This window comes from Amblyomma maculatum, chromosome 11, assembly GCF_055883805.1.
Source record: "Amblyomma maculatum isolate TAMU_Amacu chromosome 11, ASM5588380v1, whole genome shotgun sequence".
Classification (NCBI taxonomy): domain Eukaryota; kingdom Metazoa; phylum Arthropoda; class Arachnida; order Ixodida; family Ixodidae; genus Amblyomma; species Amblyomma maculatum.
The window spans coordinates 63703620-63723407 of record NC_139354.1 but is presented as its reverse complement, the minus strand read 5'-3'; the positions used below and the strand labels follow the sequence as shown (position 1 = coordinate 63723407).

Sequence of the window (19788 nt, the reverse complement as noted above, 5' to 3'; positions counted from 1 at the left end):
GGTTACGCCGTACCAGAGAGAGCAGTTGAGAAACTGTAGCAGACATTTCGTTCCTTCCATCCTAAGGTGGCCTGCATGCCCTTCCCCTACCCGGATTCAGCAATTGCCGTGAAACAGGCACCGAGAATACAATAAAGCGAGAAGGCAGAAAAGGGCTGAGAGTCTCGAACGCCGAGGGAGCCGGACGCATTTGTAGATACGACGGGCGAATATTTTTGCGTAGTTTTTCCGAGTGGGATATTCTTCAGTATTTGTCATAACCTGCTGTACAGAATTTCTTGTGCATTTTATGTTTCCTTCGCTTTGTTAGAGAATTTACGTGATTTTTGTTTGCACTGTGTTTATTCCTCTCCTGGGAAATTCACTACATCAGACTGCAAGATATTAAGGTAGAAACTTAGCGGAATAAACAGGCCAGGTAAACGCTGAATTCTAAAAAGCAGCGAAAAATTCTCATCAGTGACCGTGTTCCTAATGATCATGAAAACATTTTATATTCGCATCCAATCTGCTCAAAAGCATTCACTGCTGTGATGGCGGCGCGGCAGCCGCTTTGAATGGGCGGGGCTTTGAGAAGTATGCGTCCACTGTCATGACGGCGCGCATAATTGACATACTGCAGGCTTTGTGTTCTGTTTTGTGTAGTGATAGACAGAGGCTATCGTTATCCTAAGAGCCTGCTACAATGTCACGCATGAGACAGCTGCTTGGTGCTTTGATGCTCTAACTGCCGCCACGCGGAAGTTACAGTGAATGAAACAAAAAACGGATAATGGTTCGTTGTAAAATAAAATTGCTGATTTCCATAACGAACTGAACTTGGGCGATGAACATCGGCTTGTTTGTTTTGCGTCTGGAACAAAAACCATGGCGCTAGGCGCGCAGCCCACAATGAATAAAGTATTTACTAAGCAAGAAAAGTTAAGCTCGGGCGTTTTTGTACAATGAAAAGGCTACAATGCCCAAGAATGAAAAACAGCAGCTTTTGACATTTACGTCCGGTCTAATGTTGGAGATGGTTATTTTTAGGATGCAGTTGTTGCTAGTTTGACACCGCGGCTGTAGCCCGGGTGAACAAATAAGGAAGTATGTATCTTTGAAGCTGGGCACCTCGTAGGTTACCCCTTTTTCTGTCATTTAAAGAAAGTACAAAGAATATAAAAAATAGATGATAGTATTCTCACGCTTTAACCGTTGAAACCGAACATCCGCTTATGTAGGAGCTGAGTGATCTAACGAAAGCGCGCACCTCCCGTTCTGATTGCGCAAACACGTACGTCAAGTTAAAACAGTTTGATCTAAGTGTAGGAATTTCACCAGTGGGCGGAGATCCTTATGAACAGCGAAGCAGGGTAATATGTCGGCCAAGGCACAAACTTTAAATGATTGACGGAAAAGCTAAAATATTCCAGCAAAAATGCCGCATATGCCATTTTGTTTTCCTGCGCCTCACCTGCATTTTTCACAACTCTGATTCTTAAGCTGTGTCTTAAAGCTTCTCGTACAGCCAAGGTGATTAACAGAAATCTAGTATATCCTAACTCCTTTATTACCATTTCGCAAGAACCATTCGCCCGCTGCCTATCTTGCGCTTATTGAATATCTGCCGAATGTCAGCTCAGATTGGATGTCGAATGAAGCACTTCCCGAATGCAACAGGACTGATTTACTACAAGCACGCCTTCTTTGAACATTGGCCGAGGCTCAGCTCGGCTAATGCCGGTTAAGGAAGCGTGATATCTGTTATGCAAGCGTATGCCGCGTTGCTAACCCAAGTTAAGCTCATTTATATAGCAACATGCTTTACATAATATATTCTTTGTTTGGTTTTACGACGGCAAACACTGTCAGATGTTAAGCGAAGAAGTTTGCCACCATTACAAGTCCAGGTCGAACTGCTCTTCGTTTTCTCTTTAAACCCAATCTCCTTGTTATTGAAATCGCCAAGAAACGCGCACAGTTGTTCATCTATGTCATACACTGGCAAACACGCAGTGACGACATTGATAACCAGTCGAAGCATTGGCTCCGAGACGTGGCTCCTCTTTGGCTGTTTACGCACACCAAGCAAACGCCTCGCTATATTTTCGCCTATGGCGAGACACGCGGTTCCGCGCTGATGCGAATCGAACTAGCGCCGCTGGCTCTGCGCGCCGCAGCGGCGGCGCCAAGTGCTGTGGTACGTCACGTTGCTGACACGCCTTCATTACTCCACTTGAAGATTAAATTTACCGCGCCGATAACCTTCTATCGACAAGGCTAGTAGTGTTTTCGATTTAAAATGTCCACACGTTTGCTTCACGCAAGAGCCGCTTTCATTTGATTAGCGGCAAAACGAACCCTCCTCTGTTAAACAGCACTTTGCAGCAGGACCCTTTTCCCCAATATTCATCCCAAAAGAGCGAGCACCGGGCCGGCGCAAATGCACCCCTCAGAAAGGCGGTGTACACGCGGAAACACCGGAATTCGACCGAAGCATCTTTTGACTGCGCTGCGGAGTGTCTATCTATTGGCGGTCAAGCCAAACTTCCAAGCCTAACCGTGTGTTAAAGCGGCAAGGCCGAGGGAGGGCAAAAAGTACCCTGTCCAACCTCATGGGCTGAATGGCAGTAAGCAATGTATCAGGTAAGCTGGAGCTCCAGCACTTTATTACAGCAATGATGTGCGTGAAAGGAGTGCAAATATTTCATCAATAAAAAATATTTTATTTGGGTATTCTCGGAGAGTGTTTGGACCAATCTGAAAAAAAATAAAACAATAACAAGAGAGTTTGCAAAATATCTGTCAGGAAAAGTAATGGAAGCCTCACTTGATCAAGTATTCATCAGTTTCTTTGGTTATGGAAGGCATTCTTCCTTTGCCATCCAGACGTTATTAGTTCTTTACAATGCTTTGAACCTGTCGCTGTTCAATGTTAAACAACAAGGTTTTGATTCTATTGAAGCATCGCTTAGGTGGCTAGTTTTATTATGGGTGACGTTGATTCTGATGTATTTCAGCTTTTGAACTCCGTCAGTACCAGAGCAGTTCATTGAAAAATAACAGATTGATCGCATGAAAAACTTATGCGAGCTCTGAAAGAATATCAAATGAATTTTCTCTCTTCTTATTTACCACTCAGACATCTTTTTACACTAAGGAAAACGCAAAAGAGAAAGGTCACACATTATAGAATTCAACGATGTTTTTGGCATTATGGCGGTGGGGCCTGGCAGAGACCAAATACCAGGTTTCGCATGGCAAAGTAAGACACCTCATTGATCTTCATTATATTCTTTATTATTTTATTCAAATAAAAGTGCAGTATAGAAATGCAGTTCATTGAAATATTATGATGCTTACAGCTATTCCTTGTTTATTCTATATTATACAAAAGACAATATTTTTTAGCTTTTTCAAGTATTTAACCGACTAGCGGTTTACCGCAGATAGCGAATAATTCGCGGCGTTTAGACAACAGCGATAAATTTCAGTGTTAAGTGCAATATCTTGGTGCACGGTTAGCGCACCGCTGAGTCCAGTGTAGAAAAAAAAAACAATTTGATCTTAGCTTGCTACTTGAACGCATTAACCTATGACCTTGTGCTGCATTTTATAAGGATTTATTCAAAAAAGATATCAACTTTTTCTTTCGTGAAGCCTAACATCGATATGACTGCAGCATCATACAAAACAGTGCGCAGCCTGCCTTGTAGTCTCAAGGAACCGAGATTGCGCATTAGTTACAGATATGAAGAGTTAAGCTTGCTGGTACATGGTGTGTCGGTAGTGCACTGTCCTTGTTGTCTCGTTTTACTCCTTGTATTTTTTGAGCTGTGATCTTTTCAGTCATTGATAGCTATCATCACTCGCCCATACACGGGTATGCGATTTAAAAGCCATGATGTGGCACAAAGTGTAAGGTCTGGTAGCTAATAAGCGCACTGTCCGGTCACTTTTCAAGGATGCTTCAAAGCCAGCCTAAGTAATCGAATATTATACTGACCTATGCCAGAGGGCCAAATATATCCAAAATAGTAAAGAGCTAATAAAGCATTGCATAATAAGGCTCTTGCATATCAAAGGCATCGCTAGGCTTCATAAGTAGTCGTACAACACCCGTGGCAACTTCAGCGCTCTTCCTCTAACATGTAATTGTCTTCCGCAAACGCGTTTCTCAAACATGAAGATCAAAAGATTTATGGCAGAACTATTCTGCACGTGCTTTATTACTGATCTTTAAATGACATGTAGGGAACTTGGAAGGAGCCTTGTAATTCGGCAGCGCTCATAACTATAGGTGGTTAATGTTACCTGGGCAGCTGCGGACCTGACCTGAGTCAACGAAACGCCACAATCCTAGCACATGAAGGTATTGCCTTAGTAAGTTCGCGCTTTCGGAGTGGCAGATACACTATAATCACATAGACTTTGTTATTTATAGCACCGAAAACCGACGTGATAGATCCGTTCGCTGTATACACCGCAAGAAATGACTCGAAGTGCACGACCATCGTACCATCTTCACGCCATTGGATTGAGTTGATCTGTACCAATGGGCTGCCGTACTTCTGCAGCGACCATAGTTTCACCTTATGTGTAACTTCAGAATCGGGAAATGACCAATAAATACCAGATATATGAGCCCCATCAGCGAAAAACGACCCAAAAATGTACAGAGTGACAACCCTAGATACTCGATATTCATTTATGCGCCTTTTCATTACTTACCTTTGCACTTGTGGGTATATATGTCATAAGAGTAAACTTTGCTCTCCGATCCTTTGCAGTGAGTGAACCATAGGATGATATGAAGAATCCTTCGCTTGTCATAATGCTGAGATAAGGACGTCTTGCGACAAAGGTAGAGATGAGTCAGATAGTACTCGCAGTTGTACACTTTAGGTTTAGGCTTCAGAGTCGGAACTGTAGAAAATGCAGGACAAAGTTGTTTACGTTGATTATTGTTGCGCTAGCGCGAATCAGAAAATATCCATGAAAATTCCAAAAACAAACAAGCAACATGAGGCTTTTGCTATCCATATCATTTTATATGTTTTGCTTAAAGAGACGTAGCTCCGTTGCAATTGTTTTAACTAACCTATAAAATGAAACGTTAAATATTATTGTTAGAGGCGAAACGCTTCTCAAAACAGGCTCTAAGAAGGTGCTTTCACCTCCGCCGGTTTGAATTCGTCGATTTTGCTTACAGGTGCGTTGTTATCAAAGCAAGAAATTGAAGCACATTCCATTGTTTCTAAACAATTTGCATTTATATAATGATGACTGCCTTGAAGATGAAAAAGTCAGGCAAACGGCTAATAATCCCTCATTTAACTTTACCTCACCATTTTGTTTCAAACTGCGTTCAGTTAAAAAGGAGTAGAAATACCCGTTATATATAGAAGCATAAATGCAAAATATTCACTACGCTGCTAAACAGCCGTCGCAGTGAAAGTATAAAGGCGCGTAAAATATGTCCACACAAGAACAAATTACATGCAATCATTTGCCTCAATCTCTCCAAATATAAAATCTTCTAAAAGGCCATTCTCGGTGCACTCCGCAGTTATTACGTAGTGATGTGAGTGCGCCATATTACCGCGAACTTTGTATCTCTGTTCACTGCTGCAGCCGCCGCATTGCGGCTTTATCTCTTTACATGTACTGCAGAGAAGTAACTCGCGATTATTTGTTTATGAACTGTTTGCCGCCGAGATATGGCTTCATCATTTTTTTTCGTCGGTGCAGGATGCACGGAGGTGTTTCTCGAATGGTTACAGACATGGGATTTTCTCACTGTTTTTGGGTGTCCTAGTTACCGTTTCTGTCTTTTTCTAGATATTTCCGCGCCCACCTAAAATTGCACGCTCACGAGTACCTCGGGCATCCCCTTGTCGATTACCGCCGAGCAGTCGCTAATATGGCCACCGCCCAATCCTGAGATATTTCACGAGCACGTCAGCTAGAGTGCTCAACGAAATCCAAGACTCTTCAAATATTGCCTACAGTCCAATCACTAACATGTGCCAAATATTAATGCGACAATTCCACTGGGTCAGGGGAGCCTTTGGATATCAGTTACTTATGTTATTTAAGGAAGCTTCCCTTTCTGTAGTGTAAATAACAGCGGCTGTCTTTTCCTCTTCACAGGCGGCGGAAGGGCAAGCACGTACCTAAAACGTAATTAAGTAAGAACGCAACATTGAATGGTTCTGTACATGCTGTGAACTTTGTACATATTTTCATCACTTCTAGAGAGGCAAGCAATACGAATTGCATATATCCTAATACCTGAGGGAGTTCGCGAAACACCATTCCAAGACAGTGACAATGCTGCAGCCATAAGAACAAAAAGGAGGGGAGAGGATATAGAAGGAGAAGACATAATTCTCCGCTTGCCCATACGTCATATTCGCCTCACTCATAGAGAATATGTTCATTCGGAGTAGGTGCAAATGTCTTCGCTCGTGATTTAGTTACAAGAAAGGAAACTTTACAGATGGCTAAATGCTTTTCTAGATCGCATTACCTTCCTACAATTCAATTTGGTTGTGCGCAAGACATCCAGCGTTAACACCTTGTTCAAGACAAGCTGTACGTGAGCATGCACAGCCGAATCGATAACATTGGCTGCGTTGTCATTGCTTGCTGGCTGCTGCATCTTTACGATCTCCTTTCGCATTTGGAGGTTGTTCCAGCACGACGGTTATTCCAGCACTCCAGAAATCCATTCTTCGTTCAGCCAGAATTCTGGCATCCTTTCGAGCTTTCACTATATATTGAGCAGACACTTGAAGAACTTCTCACCAATCCAAGCAGTTCCCTTCAAGTTGCTTGTTCTAGTAAAAGTTTTCCATCAGTGGCACATGTGATAACTGCAGACAGAGTGTGAGAACAGCGGCGGTGAGGACAGAGTCTCGACCCGGCACAGCTGGAGCCGAAGCGAGACGAGGACAGAAGCAGGATCCAGCCGCGCGTACGGGCTACGCGGAGGTCATGCACCGCTGCTTCAAGGGCTCAGGTGTTCCCACGGCCGATGCGCAGTTGATGTAGAGATTGATCGCAATATATTTAACATTTTTCAACCTCAACAAAGCTCCTATTGCTTTTAAGGGCAGTGCAAGAAAGTAATGGCGCATGAATATGTGTACGATGCGTATGACAGATAAGCGATGCCTACGCGAAGGAGCTTTCTGTGAAGTGCATTGTACATGAGTGCGTGTGCATCATATACCATAAGAGTGCTTCTCAAAAATATTGCATATATATGCGCTGAAAATGCGATTTAGCCGAATTATAAACACTTATGATTACTTCTTTTGAAGTGTGCTAACGCTATTTTATTAGCAGAAAGAGAGTGCCAGAAATGCATTTTGTTTTCATATTCTGCTACAGTTAGCTTGCACGCCTGTGTCACTTCGTGCCTCCCAGGTAAAACGCAGCTGGACAAATATTAAGCTGTTTTCACTACGAGTGATAGCTCCAGCCATTTCTGCTACTGCTGCCAGAGCTTTCGCATGTTGCTTTGAAAAGTTCGTAAACTATCCCCATATTTATTGCTTCCCAAAGCCCCGGACATCAATATTTCCAGCAATTAGCCAAGCCTTCCTTTAGGTAAAACCGCCGCTAAGCTGCTATTTGGGGTAAAATATGTATCAAGTTGATAAATTGGTCGTATTCGTTGCATGTAGCTTTTCCATGTAGCCTTTCTGCCACCTTGACAACGAAACGAAATGGTGATACTGGTTTTTCAGGCTAGATGAATTAGCCTCCATTTAAGCTCTTTCTTCAACTATGTGGCCCGCTTACATCATAAGACCCCATGCAGACATATTTCACGGGCCTTGTGAAGCATTCTTGGCAACCCTTAATAATGTATAAAAAATTCAATTTCCTGAGATTCTAGCATTGCATTCTAGAGGTCATATTTCGCAACGCGTTTTAATGACGTTTATATGAAACTTCTACAGGAGAACTAACACATTTCGCTTATTTCGTGTAGGTTGTCAAAGGAGTCAAATAATGTCTTGCACTTTGTGAGAGTGTCACTTTTCTATGTAGATTACCGCTGAACATAATTTTTTTTTTCGTTTCACTAATTGCAAAATATTTTCTTCATAGATACCTAACATGATGGAGGCGTTTTCGAGCAATCCTGCCGACTCCGACTCGATACAAAGGATGCATGCTTGCGCACATTGGTTTTATATTATGTCGAACGCTTTCACCAAATAAAGGGTGGTGATAGCAACAAACATTTTTTCAACCTGTATAGATTGTGATGCAAAGATATTGTGCAGAAATATTAAACCCCCCGAACTAAACAGAAATGGCATAATTCGCACACTGGCAACATATCGCTCAACAATGCCGAAAACTTGTTGGGAACACCGAACCAATCATTTAAACATTGAAAACCTATTTGTTGCGCGATGCCTCATTTGACTAATATTTGAGTGAACTAGCCATGCTTCATTTAAGCGACAAGTTTAAGTGTCTTGCGCGACGCCGGAGGATAACAGCCCACATATAAAGCCCAGCTCTAACCAAGCATGGCCGAGGGATAACGTGAATGCAAGGGTCCTGCAAGGCTGATTCTCAGTTCATCTTTGCCTTTGAAACGAAAAGCCTGAGTTTGCAGCTCCTGCCAAACGTAATTCCAGGCAACCCTAGGTCCAGTAAGTGGTCTGTCATGTCAGAGGCCGATTACCGCCTGCCAGCGCCAAGATCGCAATTTTTCGCACACAACACCAAAGCCGGCGCCGCTGCTGGATTTTCGGTTAACGGGGAATTTAAAACTATCGCGTTAAAACTTGCAACTAAAAGATCCTCATAGCGGAGGAAACTCACATCGTAGCACTGCGGATTTAAAAAAAAGAAGCTGCCGGTGAAACTACCAAGCTAATATGCTCCCACACCACAAGAAGCCGGCTGGAAATACTTTCTGTCAAATTAGCCGCTTTCATACTCACATTTCCGCTGTGCTGACTGAGGCGCTTGTTGATCTAGCATAGTTTTGGCTTTGGGTTTACTTGTTATACTTTTTGTTAACCTCCACAAGATCGCTTTTATTATTGCGAAAGCAATACTCGACAGCCGAAGCAAGACCTTGGGTGGCCGCAGCTACGCCATGAAGAGGCGCACTACGGTCTCCTTATTAAAAAATCAGCCTGCCATGACATTTGAATTCACGTTACCCCTATGCCACAGGCAGGAGGTGCCAACTCGGGTCGCTCCTTTCATATGGGAGGGTGATATCAGAATCAGCCTGCCAGAACCGTTTTCATTCTCGTTACCACCACGACACGCAGGTACGTCCATACGGCTTGGTTGAAGCATGACTTTATATGTGGGCTGGTAGCTTACGCTCTCGTGTCATACCCTTGACGGATCAGCTTAAGTGTCCCCGATAATGTAGCACCTTACCCCTATGCCACAGGCAGGAGCTGCCAACTCGGGTCGCTCCTTTCATATGGGAGGGTGATATCAGAATCAGCCTGCCAGAACCGTTTTCATTCTCGTTACCACCACGACACGCAGGTACGTCCATACGGCTTGGTTGAAGCATGACTTTATATGCGGGCTGGTAGCTTACGCTCTCGTGTCATACCCTTGACGGATCAGCTTAAGTGTCCCCGATAATGTAGCACCTTACCCCTATGCCACAGGCAGGAGCTGCCAACTCGGGTCGCTCCTTTCATATGGGAGGGTGATATCAGAATCAGCCTGCCAGAACCGTTTTCATTCTCGTTACCACCACGACACGCAGGTACGTCCATACGGCTTGGTTGAAGCATGACTTTATATGTGGGCTGGTAGCTTACGCTCTCGTGTCATACCCTTGACGGATCAGCTTAAGTGTCCCCGATAATGTAGCACCTTACCCCTATGCCACAGGCAGGAGCTGCCAACTCGGGTCGCTCCTTTCATATGGGAGGGTGATATCAGGATCAGCCTGCCAGAACCGTTTTCATTCTCGTTACCACCACGACACGCAGGTACGTCCATACGGCTTGGTTGAAGCATGACTTTATATGTGGGCTGGTAGCTTACGCTCTCGTGTCATACCCTTGACGGATCAGCTTAAGTGTCCCCGATAATGTAGCACCTTACCCCTATGCCACAGGCAGGAGCTGCCAACTCGGGTCGCTCCTTTCATATGGGAGGGTGATATCAGAATCAGCCTGCCAGAACCGTTTTCATTCTCGTTACCACCACGACACGCAGGTACGTCCATACGGCTTGGTTGAAGCATGACTTTATATGTGGGCTGGTAGCTTACGCTCTCGTGTCATACCCTTGACGGATCAGCTTAGTGTCCCCGATAATGTAGCAACTTACCCCTATGCCACAGGCAGGAGCTGCCAACTTGGGTCGCTCCTTTCATATGGGAGGGTGATATCAGAATCAGCCTGCCAGAACCGTTTTCATTCTCGTTACCACCACGACACGCAGGTACGTCCATACGGCTTGGTTGAAGCATGACTTTATATGTGGGCTGGTAGCTTACGCTCTCGTGTCATACCCTTGACGGATCAGCTTAAGTGTCCCCGATAATGTAGCACCTTACCCCTATGCCACAGGCAGGAGCTGCCAACTCGGGTCGCTCCTTTCATATGGGAGGGTGATATCAGAATCAGCCTGCCAGAACCGTTTTCATTCTCGTTACCACCACGACACGCAGGTACGTCCATACGGCTTGGTTGAAGCATGACTTTATATGTGGGCTGGTAGCTTACGCTCTCGTGTCATACCCTTGACGGATCAGCTTAAGTGTCCCCGATAATGTAGCACCTTACCCCTATGCCACAGGCAGGAGCTGCCAACTCGGGTCGCTCCTTTCATATGGGAGGGTGATATCAGAATCAGCCTGCCAGAACCGTTTTAATTCTCGTTACCACCACGACACGCAGGTACGTCCATACGGCTTGGTTGAAGCATGACTTTATATGTGGGCTGGTAGCTTACGCTCTCGTGTCATACCCTTGACGGATCAGCTTAGTGTCCCCGATAATGTAGCAACTTACCCCTATGCCACAGGCAGGAGCTGCCAACTTGGGTCGCTCCTTTCATATGGGAGGGTGATATCAGAATCAGCCTGCCAGAACCGTTTTCATTCTCGTTACCACCACGACACGCAGGTACGTCCATACGGCTTGGTTGAAGCATGACTTTATATGTGGGCTGGTAGCTTACGCTCTCGTGTCATACCCTTGACGGATCAGCTTAAGTGTCCCCGATAATGTAGCACCTTACCCCTATGCCACAGGCAGGAGCTGCCAACTCGGGTCGCTCCTTTCATATGGGAGGGTGATATCAGAATCAGCCTGCCAGAACCGTTTTAATTCTCGTTACCACCACGACACGCAGGTACGTCCATACGGCTTGGTTGAAGCATGACTTTATATGTGGGCTGGTAGCTTACGCTCTCGTGTCATACCCTTGACGGATCAGCTTAGTGTCCCCGATAATGTAGCAACTTACCCCTATGCCACAGGCAGGAGCTGCCAACTCGGGTCGCTCCTTTCATATGGGAGGGTGATATCAGAATGAGCCTGCCAGAACCGTTTTCATTCTCGTTACCACCACGACACGCAGGTACGTCCATACGGCTTGGTTGAAGCATGACTTTATATGTGGGCTGGTAGCTTACGCTCTCGCGTCATACCCCTGACGGATCAGCTTAGTGTCCCCGATAATGTAGCAACTTACCCCTATGCCACAGGCAGGAGCTGCCAACTCGGGTCGCTCCTTTCATATGGGAGGGTGATATCAGAATCAGCCTGCCAGAACCGTTTTCATTCTCGTTACCACCACGACACGCAGGTACGTCCATACGGCTTGGTTGAAGCATGACTTTATATGTGGGCTGGTAGCTTACGCTCTCGCGTCATACCCCTGACGGATCAGCTTAGTGTCCCCGATAATGTAGCAACTTACCCCTATGCCACAGGCAGGAGCTGCCAACTCGGGTCGCTCCTTTCATATGGGAGGGTGATATCAGAATCAGCCTGCCAGAACCGTTTTCATTCTCGTTACCACCACGACACGCAGGTACGTCCATACGGCTTGGTTGAAGCATGACTTTATATGTGGGCTGGTAGCTTACGCTCTCGTGTCATACCCTTGACGGATCAGCTTAGTGTCCCCGATAATGTAGCAACTTACCCCTATGCCACAGGCAGGAGCTGCCAACTCCGGTCGCTCCTTTCATATGGGAGGGTGATATCAGAATCAGCCTGCCAGAACCGTTTTCATTCTCGTTACCACCACGACACGCAGGTACGTCCATACGGCTTGGTTGAAGCATGACTTTATATGTGGGCTGGTAGCTTACGCTCTCGTGTCATACCCTTGACGGATCAGCTTAAGTGTCCCCGATAATGTAGCACCTTACACTCACTGTGGGGCGAGAGGGACCCTCGATCACATAATTTGGGAGTTCCCACAATCTCCAGGGATAGGGCAAAATATTACAAGTACAGAAGCCTGGGATGCCTTGCTGCGAAGCGCGGACCCTGCGATCCAGCACCGTACCGTCCATCTGGCGGAAGAGGCCGCAAGAAGCCAAGGGCTACCTACAAGCCTCTAATCCGCGGGCGCACGACTCCCCGTTTCCGATGGAATTAAAAGTTGTACAACCAACCTTACACTGATAGGGCGTGATAGAAGAATAATGTAGCAGGCAAAAAAAGCACCCGCCGTGTATTACGCAATTGAACTAGACTTAACCCGTGCGAAACCACAACTATTTTTTTCTTTTGCTCTTTCCTTAGTGTCCCATACTAAGTACATACTACTTAAAGAAAAGGAGGAATTAATGTTTCTTAGGGGAGAGAGGTCAACTAGGGAAGTAATTCTGAGTACAAAACGTAGTTCCCATATGTAGTGCCGCCATTATCAAACTGATCCTTGTGGCCAGCATATTGTTTTCTCGCGAAGTCAAAAATGAGCGAGGTTCGGACGAAATGCACGCGAAGCGCGTAGCAATGTCAAGGCCAGCTGATCTTAACATAACGCAGAATGAGCTTATCCAATATATGAGGTCAAAATAGATACGCAACGCAACACACTATCACAAAAGCTCTTGAAACGACGATTTTGCCGTTGTATACAGCAGCTACTCGGCCGTCTATCGCAGCCGTCAGTTAGCGGCACGCCGAAATCTTCCAACGATCTATTTTGCCAGGTTCAAACCTTGTTCATCGGCAAAGTTTAGCACCAATCGAACGCATTGGCTGAACGGGCAGCTTTCCCTCTAGAGCTTTACCCCTATGGGGTCAACACCTTCATATCGGAGATCAGCGCCAAGCGTTATCAATATATCGTCCTAGCAATCCTTCATCTCCGTAATAGTTTGTGAGACACAAGTTCTATAAAAAAAAAGCTATTCGTGTTGTTTACCATAGTTATTGACGTGGATCTGCGACTTTTACAGGTGTGGTTAACACTTATAACTGAAAGAAATCGCGTTTTAGACATAATTTGATATTTACTGCCTAATAACTTTCTTCACCGCTAATAAATTCTGCGCTAATTACTCTGCTAGGTATTATGTTGCTGATAGCGTACGTTAGCGAAGAATAAAGAATCCCATATCTCGTACGCTCCAGTTTTACACCATGTCCCCACAGACGCCAGCGCACTATTCAGAGGAGCATTGACTTGACTGTTTTTGAAACTGGAACAAAATTTCCGTTATTTTTAAGACCTCTATACTTCGTGTGTCTGTGAATAAAAAGAGACGTTCCTGACACGGAGGTAGTTGACAAACCCATCGTAGTAATGACCCTCATGCAATGTAGGAAAACCCGCTTACCTGGTGGACATGTAGAATTGCACTCTCTTTCTGATTCAAATGAGTTTAGGTGATCTGCGCAGACGAAATCATGCTCGCATTTATTTGTGCCTACTATGAAGCTCCACTTAAGCCGAACAATACTGCAGTCCTCCACTGTAGGTGCACTGAGACAGCGGTGGCTTCTGGCAGCACCTGTTACAGAACCCAGACAGGGTGCACGGAAGATCAAAATTACTTTTTTTTCATGCGCTGGAATTACCATACGTTGTGCCAGCAGTATCTACCAATTTTGAGCTTCCAATTTCTGTTCTGCTTTATCTCATAGGTGTTACGTGACACACTCACACACAGAAAAAAGCTTACTGCTTTCTTCAATGTTTCCATTTTACACTTTAGCCTTGGTAAAACAAATACTGCCTGGTATCTAAGCACGTTTGCTAAGCTTTTACCCACGCCTTTCTGATCGTTATTATTTATTCTAACATCTGTGCGTCTTCATCCAAGGCTTCAAATTCAGAGTGGAAACGAATTTTAAAATCAGGTCTGCATACAGGCACCAAAATTTGTTGCCATTTAAAGATTTCCAGCCTGCTTTTATTCCGATGCTTGACTGTATGCTACTTAACTGAAGGTAAAAATTGATGGAGAGAAAGAAAACAAAACTGCACCTACTATTCTATACCTGCGCGCTTCACTCATGCCTATAAAAATAAAAACTTAAGAGGAATAATGTATTATTTGTGCGCTGTGGTAAAGCGGCCCCTCCGACATGGAAAGCCGGCTCCTGACCTTAATGTAGCGATTCTATGAGACAGTTCAGAAACGTGTACATTTGAGCTGCTTCCAAAGACCAAGCGCCTCAATTTGAGCTTTTAAGAAGGAATTATTCTGCCACATTTTTAATTTCAGAAAACAGTTCGTCTATGCTGCTATATGCTCATTTAATCAATCTGCATAATTATAGTGTTCCTAAAACTACACTTCTGCCGTACTCGTTTTTCTACAAGTAGCTATACAAAACGGTGGGGTGGTCCTTTCCTACGGCATCAGAATTAATGTTTACTGGCATAGAATTAGCAAAGCACAGTGTGCAAACGTAAATTCGTCCTCTTTATGTAAAGTTTTACCAGATTCAAATTTCTGCAAAAGCCCACATTATTGCTTCTTTATATCAAATGAAACATATCGTAGGCAGTTTCGGAATTTTTTATACTCCTGCAGTTTTAATTTTAAAGCATTACTATCTAACACCATAGATTTTACCATGCCTTGAACCAGGGACAGACACTAATGTTCAAACCATGGTATCAGAAAAACTCTTCCGACACAATGGCCCAAATGGAAGTGGGAATCACTAAATCTCTTAAATAAATAAATCGAAGTCAGTCGGTTCCGAATCCAGGTCAAGGCAAAAAGCTCCGCCTCAATGCCCACTACTCTACACTACTTACTCCATTGGAAGCCGATTTCTTAACGTGCCGAGCTTTCACGCTGCGTTTTCAGGCTACGCAACAGATGCTTAATCTCTTCCGGCATCTGTTGTTTTGGCCGATGACAATAAATTGAAGTTGCGCTCAAGGCCTTTAATACTAATGAAAGTCCAGCCTTTCCTCTGAATACTCAGCCAAACATGGCAAGATATGTCTAAGCAAAGCTATACGATTGAAACACCTTCTGAAACGAAGGGATAAAAAACACTTCACCGTGTATATCCGGAGCAAAGCATAGCGACACAGCGGATTTATCTTTTGTTGCATTTTTACCCGCTCATTCATGGAAGAACACCTGTCACAGACGAAACCAAGTTTGGACATTCCCCAGCATAGAGGAAAAAAGAAAACAAAAGATTCGTGTGAAAGTCTATCAGTTTCTACTGAACCACCCCTAAATCATAGGACTGGGAAGGCCTGGCAAACCCGTGAACAGCGTTGTTGTGAGCTGCGGTGCCGTGATTTGTCTAAAGTTCGATCTGGTTATTAGTAGCATCTCGCACTTGTTACATGTATTTAAGTTTCAAGAATTCAACGCATTAGGTAACATGGCTGTAAACAGCATAAGCTGTACTCCGCATCTGAGCATTAAAGTACCGCCGCTCGCAAATGCCCAGAAATATCCCGGCCACATCGTAAATAAATTCGATACAATATCTTAACTTCTAAAGACGGATGGTAGGCTGCCTGGAAGCCATCTCGCAAATGCAATTGCCTGGTCGGCCCACAACGCCGCCCTTCAATAACTGCCGTTTTTTCTAGTATTTTTTTAGTCTGCAGTTCTCCAATCCTGATTGGTACTCATTCCTAATTTATTCCCTACTGGCATGGCCCACAACCCGTCCATAGCATCTGCTGATGGAGTGAGATCGTGGTAAAGAGCACATTTCGATTCCTTTATTCTAAGGAGAAACGCGATGTTCCAAAAGACAAAGGCAACGCGAAGCCAGGAGTGACAAAGGAGCACAACCAAGAGTACCACAGAGGGGCAAAGTGATTCCTCTGTCCCCGGATGACGTCCGGTATGACATTACCGGACACTGCCCAGAGCAACAAAAGTTGGGATCACACAACAGATGCCGAAATTCAGGCTGAGCTCGTAAATGCAGCGTGAAATGAATAAAATGCAAAATATTTTTGTACTCAAAAAACCGAAATTGCTACCTGGACTTCCACATGCGTTGAGGCCTACACCGATCGGAGGCAGCCATGTTTCATAATTTTTTATTCATTTCATATTAATTTTTCTAATGCTTATTTGTATATAGAGTGCCAAATAAACAAATTCGAAACAAACTGCGCCGAAACTGCTTTTTCGGGACTGAAGAGGCTATTATACTGCCGCTTTTAAACTTAACCTGAATCCGCCAAAACTAAAACTGTCGCGCACGAATTACCAATTTCCGCTGAATATGTAGTACAACATGAATACTGGCGTAAATGCACCAGAAGATATTTTTGTCGCGCTCTACTAGATGTTTAGAAGAAACCTGTCGCGTCAAAACCGAACAAGCAACGGCCGGTGAAAAGTCTAAAATAAAGCTAGAGCAGACATTCCTGCGCCTTAGCGTTACATACAGACTTGCTTTCGACTGACGGGAATCGCACGGAAACTTTATTTACAGTCCATAAGGAGCGTCATGGGCCATCGCTTAGCTAAACTCCCGAAGTGAAGCTGGCTAAATAGTCCTGCCTTATATGATCCCGAAAAACTATTTCTGCAATTTTGAAGGTGGAGGAAGAAGAAATAAAGCATTAGTAATGTATAAAATAAAATGAAAGGCTCTTTCTGAGCCTTTGTCGCTTTGGAACGTTAAACCTCATTATCCATATCGCAACAACACGGAAACAAATTTAGAGGAGTGGGCGAGATGAATAGAAGCTATGAGCGTGGAAGGAATAGCTACATAACGGTGACTTTCATTTTGTGTAGAGTGAAAGCCGGTATAGGCTGTCTTCCCCCTGTGAGTTAACAAACCGCCAGCAGCCACTAGTAATTAGTTTCGCTCAAGTGGTCAGGATAGGATCTCCGGATGTTATTCGCCGAAAAGCGGCATGCGGCTGCCTTCCTTCAAGGGCGATATGACTAGCCTTTGCAGAAGCGTGGAAGATATTTATTGAAGTTTCTTGTTTATCCACCGAGCGAAATGAGCATGAAAAATTGGTATGTTGTAAATGTAGGTTTCACCTATGAGAGAACAAATAGCAAACGTAATACACAGCCTAATGCAGTAAATAGCCATCCAGATTCTCATTCGCGAACTCAAAGACTATTTGCCACTGTAATGGCGATATAAGGCTTGCGCATTTCAACGAGGCCCAGCGCAGTAGATCAAGTTGGATTAATGGCGGATGCGACAATATATCGTAGGTTACAAATATTTTATCGTGGCTTCACGCGGAGACGACGCTTACCTTTTACGAAAGGCAGAGATGGGCTGTATGCAATGAGAATCACAACCATGGTGCGTAGCCTTGGTATTGTAGTCGCCATGTCAACGATTCTCTGAGTGTGAAGACGTTTCTTACTGTAGTTATAGCATAATGAAGAAGTGCCGCAAGTAAGCGAGTGGTCTATATATGGCGTAAGTATACTTTCTGTTAGCGCGACTTCTCTGACGCAGATGTCCTTTCATCGAGACAAAAGATTGCGCCTTCGACAATGTAGGATAATACCGATTGTGCTATGTTAATGCTCTCTGTATGGATGTGGTAACACCGGCTATCCGAGGTAACCGCTCTGTTCAGAACGATCAGCATAGTGCCTCTGACCCCATTGAGGCAGGTGGCCCGGCTGTACTATGCAGCAAGCTCTTTGTTTCGGGATTTGAGTGACCTTTAAAAACAGAAAGAAATCACATGCAGCTGCCTTTTGTGCGCACACTGTATTGACAGTCACCCGCTTCTTGGACGAGATCGCCCTGATAAACTTAAGCATTGCTCTCAGCCGCTCCAATGGGTGCATAATGAGTTTATTGGCGGCTAGTGGAGCATAACTAAGTGGGGAGGAGGCTAGCTTTACACTCTTGCTTGACTTCCGAGCTCCAGCGATGAGATCCAAAATTACAGTAAGCTCTTTTTTGAAACTTCGATTATGCTTGCACGAACGAGAGTTTGCCGCCTAAGACTACGTTGGTGGAATAGTCGCGACAATGTAGAAAGTACCGGTAAAAGAGCTTCATGTTTGCCATGTTTAATAATAACTAAAAGTATTATGACATATTATGCCAGGAATCGCGAGCTGGCAATGTAAGAAATAACTTGCTCTACTAATTTACTTCGCAAGTGAAAAACTATAAATATAATACAATATACAATTGTACATACCTTTAACACGGTAGCGTTAAGGGCTCCGTGTCACAGAAAGGTCGTTGTCGTCGGCATTAGAGTTGTAGCGAGAAAATGAGAAGTAAAGAACAATAAAAGTGATGAAAAAACCCGCGGAGTCAGACATTGTTTCTTCTCAGTGCGAGGCGAGCACTCAGCCGCTCTCCCGCATTACCATGCTTTATTTACTGCTCTCTGTCATCTGTAAACGACCTGAAACAGTACGATCATGTATTTTTGCTCTGTTGGGAAGGGGTTTATTTCTGGGACGTGCTACAAAAAACTATTAAAAAAAGAGTTACCGCTAGCCTCGGACGGAATTAGATTTGTGCCTACAGATAGCGAAGATGCATGTCTTTTTTATTAAGCTATGCTCGTCGGCCTTCAATATGTATGGACCTCCCAAATGGCCGGGCATCACTGCGATATGGATGCCCGGTCTTCACACATGTTTACTCTCGTGAAATTATTCACAAGTTTGTTGAGGTATTGAAATCTCAAACATATGCCACAAAGGTTAGAGCCCTTGGTGGCGCTTAGAGAATTTAAGTGTGTCAAAGCCATACTCTTGGATTGGACGGGCTCTATTTGTTTACAATATATTTTGAATGTCTATTAAATCATCCACCACACAACAGCCACATTGCTTCTCTACCGATACATATGGACGTAATGTGTGCACTGCCTTAGGTCTGTCAGCTAATATTTAGGTGCGTCATAGCAAATAAACTCATTACTGAAGTAATAGCTAAAGCAGTAGGAAAGAACATTTCAGCTTTGGTTACCGAGGTGTGGTGCTAACTCGAGAAATTATTCGATCGTACGGCGCTGCCGCACCAGATAATGCAAGCCGCCGCCCGATTCAAAACCTTATACACCCTTTAATAATCTTCACATTATCGGGGTTTAATCGCTATCCCGTTGAACGCAAAACGGCGAAGCTTAAGCGCCTTCCAATTTTGTTGGAACACCTCAGACTGCCTTACTGAGCATAAAGCCTTACATTTGTCTCAGTGTATTGTTATGTGTTACCTTTAGAAAGCGCAGGGAGAAATTTGAGCATAGGATAAGAGGTAATTCCTAAAGGTAGAGATGATGTTTCACGGAAGACAAAATATTTTTAATAATAGTGTGTTCAGACTAGAAAACAGAATTCGCGGCGACAAATTCTCTTCCGCTGTGAGCGCA

General features: G+C 44.3%; 1 protein-coding gene across 1 annotated transcript; it reads right to left on the bottom strand.

The window, feature by feature from the left end:
* Positions 1-2650: 2650 nt before the first annotated feature.
* LOC146173972 (uncharacterized) lies at positions 2651-17826 on the bottom strand. Its single transcript, XM_084583671.1, has 4 exons — positions 17689-17826; positions 13802-13975; positions 4711-4905; positions 2651-2739 (listed from the first exon to the last, which is right to left on the bottom strand). The coding sequence occupies exons 1-4, from the start codon at positions 17765-17767 to the stop codon at positions 2705-2707; spliced, it is 483 nt and encodes a 160-aa protein (XP_084439797.1). The 5' UTR covers positions 17768-17826; the 3' UTR covers positions 2651-2704.
* Between the last annotated feature and the right edge of the window lie 1962 nt (positions 17827-19788).

Coding starts and splice junctions, on each gene's coding strand:
- LOC146173972 (XM_084583671.1), bottom strand. CDS start 17,767: ATGGCGACTACAATACCAAGGCTACGCACCATGGTTGTGATTCTCATT. Junction 13,976..17,688: donor ATCTCTGCCTTTCGTAAAAG/GTAAGCGTCGTC, acceptor GTTCTGTAACAG/GTGCTGCCAGAAGCCACCGC. Junction 2,740..4,710: donor ATATACCCACAAGTGCAAAG/GTAAGTAATGAA, acceptor ATTTTTTTTCAG/ATTGGTCCAAACACTCTCCG.